We start from the raw sequence: 6726 nt of genomic DNA, 5'->3' as shown, positions 1-6726 counted from the left end.
ATCAACTTGTTCCTTTATATAGATGTGAAGAGAGAAGATCAAATTTAGTCGACATGATGAGCATCAACATCCTTCAAAAATCACAAATAGAATTTCTCAATACAAAAGTAGGTATGAAATGGAACTTCTCATTGGAGAGCACTAATAGATGATCATATTGGAGTCTCATCTTCTTGTTTATTCTCCTTCTCTTGTTGTCTTGTACTCCTCTTGTTCCCTTGACCATATCCTACAAAAAAATATTCATGATATAAATAATATACAACAACAAAACAAATGCAACAATGGTTAGCCATCTTGTTCTCTAGAAAATGATTATGCCAACAAAAAGAAAACATGTTATCTTGTTTTACTTTTTCTACCCATATCTTTTTTTTTTCTTACTTTTGGTCCTTATTATCATGTTGTAAGTTCATAAGTACTCCTTCGATAAGCTCTGAATTTTTCCAGGTTTGTTGTTACGGGTTTGGTGACAAATTATGTTGCCCCCTCCTAGTCTAGACAGTGCAAAGCGCTAATCTGTATGCGCACCATTACTACATGATGTATCAGCTAGGGACCAAGACATGTACTCCAATCTCCAGCGGAGGCGGCAGAGCGCTTCAGCAGAGGCAGAGCTATGGTGGAATGCAGGAGGATGCCGTCCCACCTACTTGCCCGCGGGAGGTCGCTGGTGGCAATAGCGGGAGGCCGCCCACCGGCGCGAGAGTGTGAGCTCCACCAGTAGGTCTGTAGGCGGGAGGAGCGCGAGAGTACGCCGGCTGGAAACTGCGACCGCGAACGCCAGAAGCCCGATGGTGCGAGGATGCAAGGAGCATCGGAGTCCACCGGCAGGAAGCTCCTAGTGCGAGGCGGGAGTCCACTGCCCGCGAGGCTTCGATCGGGGATACATGGAATCGATTTCAAAATAGGAAGGGTGAAAATGTAAAAAAAAATCATTTAAACTACACTTCCAACACCTAATTTGTGACGGACGGAGTATTTCAAATAAAGATTTTGAGGGTTCTTTGTATTTCGGGGTACTACTAGAATTGCTAGAAAATTAACCACCTTTCTAGAGGATCCTATTTGTTAATTTATGACCTTACCAAATAATACATCCCACCTATGATCGTTCTTTTCCAATTTAGTGTGCATTATTATTGAATGACCTACTGCCGGAAACAAATTCGTAGTTAGATGGTTAGAAGAGTAGTGACATCCCCAGCCAAATCTCAGGTTTGATACTTTGGTGTTTTATAAAGGAGGAACACTCTTTTCAGTGGGAGTTATAGCAAGGCGCGTGCGCCTCATCAATCTCAATACCCATTGAATCAGCTTCTTGGAATTTGTCTCTCAAAGTTGTGCGTGTGTTTATAGAGGTGAGTGTATGTATATATGTGAGCATCTATGATTGCACCGTGTTTCATAAAAATAAAGAATGATGTACATCCCCTTAATATAGTTGTTTAGTCAAACTGATTTACATTACCAAAATGTTTAAGATTAAGAAAATAAAGGTAATATTATGATTTTTTAAAATAAAATCCTACTCATAGGTTATGTTGAACCCACCGCATCGCGCACACAAACTGGATGTAGACCCGCGGGTAGCCGCATGTAGATTTGCGACACGATGGGAGGCACCTTGTCCCGAAGGTTTTCCGGCTGAGTTTTATTAGTATTTTTGCGATGTTATCAAGTCTTACCTTCTAGTTCTGTTTAGTTTCTTCATACTCGACAACTAGAACTACTTCGCCTGAATTTTGGTGAGATAATTTTATTGCCTAAGGTTAATGAAGCAGAGAGGATTTAACAATATCGACCTAACAACCTTCTTAATGTTAGCTTTAAAATCTACACTAAAGTCACCACGGTAAGGCGGAACTCGGTGGTTGACCATGTGGCTCGTTCGTCAAAGACTGCTTTTATGCAATCTACACCGAAAAAAATTGAATTGGGTGATTTTAAAAATTGACTTCGAAAAAACCTATGATAAGGTTAAGTGGTCTTTCCTTGAGCTAACTCTGAGAATGAAAGGTTTTTTGTGGTATGCTTTAATCCATAGTTTCGTCTAACTGAGAGTGGTCTCTTCCTCCGTGGCTTCTTTGTACAATGCACTAACCCAACCTGATATTCCTATCTATAATAATATAAAAAGTAAGGTGTTTACGTCGTATCTTCATCGAGGTGTGATTCTCACCAAAGATAACCTTGCAAAACGCAATTGAAAGGAAAGTAAAAAAGTGTATCTTCTATCATCAACACGAGACCATAAAACATTTATTCTTCTAGTGTCAATTTGATAGATCTATATGATCAACCATCTAGATAATTTGTACCTTATACCCACCATGCAGCATTGTGAATATATTCGGCAACTAGCTTAATGGTCTAGATTCTAGGTTTAAGTTAGTTATTAGGGTCGTAGCGATTGTCGTTATTTCATTATTACACTGTTCTGAGATTTGGGAATCTATGGAAGCACAAGCCCTAGTTGTAACATAGTAGTTCTGAGCTCAAAATCTTCAAACCGCGAAAATTTCGATCCAAAACGAAAAGCAATTAGTGATTACATATTTTATAGTTACCCGCTAACAAAAAAAAGTCAATCAGATCACGATGGATAGAAGGATGACTATTTGCATCTTCTTGTAAAACAGTACTCCCTCGATTCCATATTTCTTGTAGCTTATTTGGATGTATCTATATACAAAATTTGTTCGGATACATCCAAATCAGAATTATGAAATATAGGAAAACTCGTGTCTAGAGTAAACTACATAATCCTTGACACAATGGCACTTTTCCTAGTTGTGCAGCACGTAAATAAGCATATCGTCTTTTAGGAAAAAGTTTGCAGCTTCACGATGATCGGTCATGAAGTGTTCATTTGGAACATTTTCATATCTATAGCCAGCTAATTGAAATCGATCTGCAATTCTTCATGGAGCGGGGAACCCCTGGTGGGCGGTCCTATCATTTCCTCCCGTCGTCACCCTTTTCACAAGGCAGTCCACGCGACGCGGGGTGCCAAGGCGTGTTCCACAACCCTCCTCCACCGTCTTCCAGAACCCTCCTCCACCATCGCCGCCGCCGCCGCCCACCGATGACGCGGAAGACGGGGAAGAAGAGAGGCGGAAGCAAGCCCAAGCCCAAGCCCCAAACCGAAACTCCACTTTCCTCCAACTCTGTTCCGCCCCCACCGCCGGAGGAGGCAGCGATCGATGTCCTCACCCTGGATGTCCTCCCCAACATCATCCGCCGCCTCTCCCTCGCCGACCTCCTCCGCGCGGCCCTCGCCTGCCACCGCTGGCGCCGCGCCGCCGCACGCTGCCTGCCCAGCGCCCCTCCCCTCCTGGGCTACTTCTTCCACCCCGCCAAAACCGGCAACAAGCTAGCCTACTACGAGCCCGTATTCGCTCCCCTCCACGCCTCCTCGCCGCGCCTCTCCCTCGACTTCGCCCCGGACGTCTCCCGCTACAAGCTCTTCGACTGCCACCAAGGCCTCCTCCTCCTCCAGCCGGCCGCATCGGTCCCCAAGGTCAGCCACCCCCGCCTCCTCGTCCTCGACCCGGCCACCCACCGCCGCGCTCTCCTCCCGCCGCCGCCGCGGGACACGGTGCCCGACGACCACCGATGGCGCAGCTCCAGGTACTACGTCGGCTCCGCGCTTCTCTCCCGCGCGCACCCGACTTCGAGCAAGCTCTCCTTCGAGGCCGTCTGCTTCGCCATCGACGGCGGCCACCCGCGCGTCTGGGTCGCGTCCTTCGACAACGACAAGTGCCGCTGGCGCGCGCTCCCGCTAGACAAAAAGGTCGTGGTCGATTTCGACCCCTACTGGTTCGAGCGCCGCTGCGTGCACGCTGCCGGCAAGATGTACTGGCACATCTGCAACTCCCGCCGCGTCATCGCGCTCCACCCCGCCACGCTGCAGTTCACCTACCTGCTGGCACCGGATAGCCTGCCGGATGGCTGCAAGTTCCGCATCGGGGAGACGCCTGACGGGCGGCTGTGCATTGCGACCGTGGAGGATCAGATGATGCAGCTATGGGTGCGTGGGGAGACCAGGAGCAGCGACAACGGCTGGGTTCTGGAGAGGGAGATGAATCTTCGCAAGGTGTACGACACTGTGCCCGGCCTGCCCAGGGACATGGAAAGCAGGGTAAAGAGCATCTATCTCACCGACATCGACGCGGGGAACAAAACGAAGCTGTTCATCCAGATGCTGGGATACGGCCGCTACTCCTTCGATCCGGAGACCGGCAAGCTGGAGCGCCTGGCCACGAGAAGCGGCAAGGAGTACGGGGACCCCATCTGCGCCTACTTCCTCGCATGGCCGCCTGCCTTCCTTGCTCAAGCGTAATACCTTGACGACTTTCAGTAATCTGTAAGTTCATCCTTTCCTTTTTATGCCATTTTTTTTGTTCTGTTCCATGTGTGCAAGTGCTATAGCTTTACTAGGCTAATAGGATCGGAATCACAAGCTTAGCCATTATTAGTTTTAATAAGATCTGTAATGTTCCAAGGATTTCTTCCGATATGATTTTGCACAAAGCAGCAGGAGTGAAAGGTTATTATTCCAAAATAGACGTTTGTTTTGATAGTTCTTATCATATTCTTTCTCACTTCAGCTGGTTGTTAGAGATAGAAATTATGTTGATAGTAGAAGAGCTAATAACATGCTCACATCATCCCATCCTGATGATCAGAGCATCAGTTTCAGAAAAATGACCACCTCTTTGATTAGAGCAAGTTTGATCAGATGCAAGATTAAATTCAACGAGTAGTTGGCCATGGTTATCCACTGATGCAGAAACAAGAGATACTCCACCTTCTTGTGCATATTTTTCTTTAGCTCTGTACATTATAAAAAAAAATGTATATATACATAAAAATCAGCAGAGACTTCTGCTTCCTCAAAAAAAAAAAAAAAATCCTATCATGATCTCTGGTATTTCGCACTGTGGGGCTTGCCAATTATAGCATCATAATTACCAGTTGGTGTGTACATTAACTTGGAAGCACTTCGTTGGTGTTATATATCATGACACTATGTCACTTGAACTATCCTAATCTACTATGTTTTCGAAAGTTTGCAACTGGACATATATTACCTTGTGTGCTTCCGAAATTCCGTGTAGTATATCTCAGAACCATTGACTTGCATGGTTGCAGCTTTAATGTTTGCTATCAGGGTCTTGAGTGTAATAGCATATTATTAGTATGTAGGAACATGAGGTTCATTTGCACACCGTGGAGGAGCATTGCTATCTGGGTCTTGAGTGTAGTACAAGTTTGTTTTGGTAGTTCTTATCACACTTTTTCTCACTTCTAGTTGCTTAGAGATAACAAATTATGTTGATGGTAGAAGACCTAATCACATGCTCTGATCATCCCATCCTGATCTGTTTTATTTCACACTGTGGTGCTTGCCAATTATAGCATCATAATTACCAATTACTGTCTACATTAACTTGGAAACACTTTCATGGATGAACTGAAGAAGTTAGGTGCTATATATCATGGCACTATATCACTTGAACTATCCTGATCTACTATGTTTTGTCGAAAGTTTGCAACTGGACATATCTTACCTTGTGTGCTTCCAAATAGTATATATCAGAACAAATGCTCCAATTACTTGCTTGGTTGCAAATTTTATGCTTGCTATCAGTATCTTGACTATAATAGCATACTATTAGTATGCAGGGACATGAGGTTCATTTGCATACCTTTTAATTAAACCGCTTTTTATTGAAAAAATGAGGTTCATTTGCATGCATGTGATCAGCATGTTTTATGGTTACAACATGAATATTAGCCCTCGCTTTTGTGAACAACGTGTATGCTTGCGTTTTTTGTTCATTTGCCATGGGAACTCTGGGCAGATTGATATAATATGTAAAATCTATGTAAGGCATGCATCTTAATTTGTTTGAACAAAACAAATATTTTCACTTCTCATGGTTCAACTACTAGAGTGAAGGGAACACATATTGCTATTATGTAGTGTGACTCAGAGTAGATTTGTTGTTAAGCCAACTGATTAACCATGATCCACCTCATCTTATATTTATTTCAATGCTCTTCTTTTCCTTGAACTTCTCTTTTGTGGTAAGTTGGGGTGAAGATCCTTATTCACTCTAAGATCTGTAGTGTGACCAATTAATGTCCCCTTTTCATTACCTTATCTTTACAGTTGACAAGGATACCAATGTGATTTTGAGATTCTTGTTTTATATGATTATTTTTGTGTTCCTCCATCTCATTACTGCTTAAGTTCCCTGTAATATCTCAGTAAGGATTTCTTCCGATATGATTTTGCACAAAGCGACGAAGAGTGAAGTTATTATTCGAAAGTAGAAGTTTGTTTTCGTAGTTCTTATCATATTTTTTCTCATTTATGGTTGGTTGGAGATAGCAAATTATCTTGATCGTAGAAGAGCTAATTACATGCTCCGATCATCCTATCCTGGCCTGGGATGCTTTCCAATTATAGCATCATAACAACCAATTGATGTTTACATTAATTTGAAAGCACTCCATAGATCAACCGATGAAATTTGAGGACATCATGGTGGGCATTATATCCCTTGAATTATGGTCCTTTCAAGTGACTTCGGTAGCAAAGTTTATTTAGGACATGGGAAGTAAAGTTGGCACTGACATAATGTTCAATTGTTTACCTCTTTTTTTTATTGTATTATGTTTTAGTGTACATTCCCCTAGTTCTTTGTTTATGTT

General features: G+C 43.4%; 1 protein-coding gene across 1 annotated transcript; it reads left to right on the top strand.

Annotated features, from left to right (window-relative positions):
- The first annotated feature begins 3088 nt into the window (after window positions 1-3088).
- On the top strand, window positions 3089-4345 carry LOC124651951. Its single transcript, XM_047190970.1, has one exon. It carries the CDS (start codon window positions 3089-3091, stop codon window positions 4343-4345), a length of 1257 nt encoding a protein of 418 aa, XP_047046926.1.
- Window positions 4346-6726: the final 2381 nt, after the last annotated feature.

The sequence above is a fragment of the Lolium rigidum genome, chromosome 5 (genome assembly GCF_022539505.1).
Source record: "Lolium rigidum isolate FL_2022 chromosome 5, APGP_CSIRO_Lrig_0.1, whole genome shotgun sequence".
Classification (NCBI taxonomy): domain Eukaryota; kingdom Viridiplantae; phylum Streptophyta; class Magnoliopsida; order Poales; family Poaceae; genus Lolium; species Lolium rigidum.
Note: the sequence above shows the minus strand (reverse complement) of the source record. Positions and strands in the feature narration are given on the sequence as shown.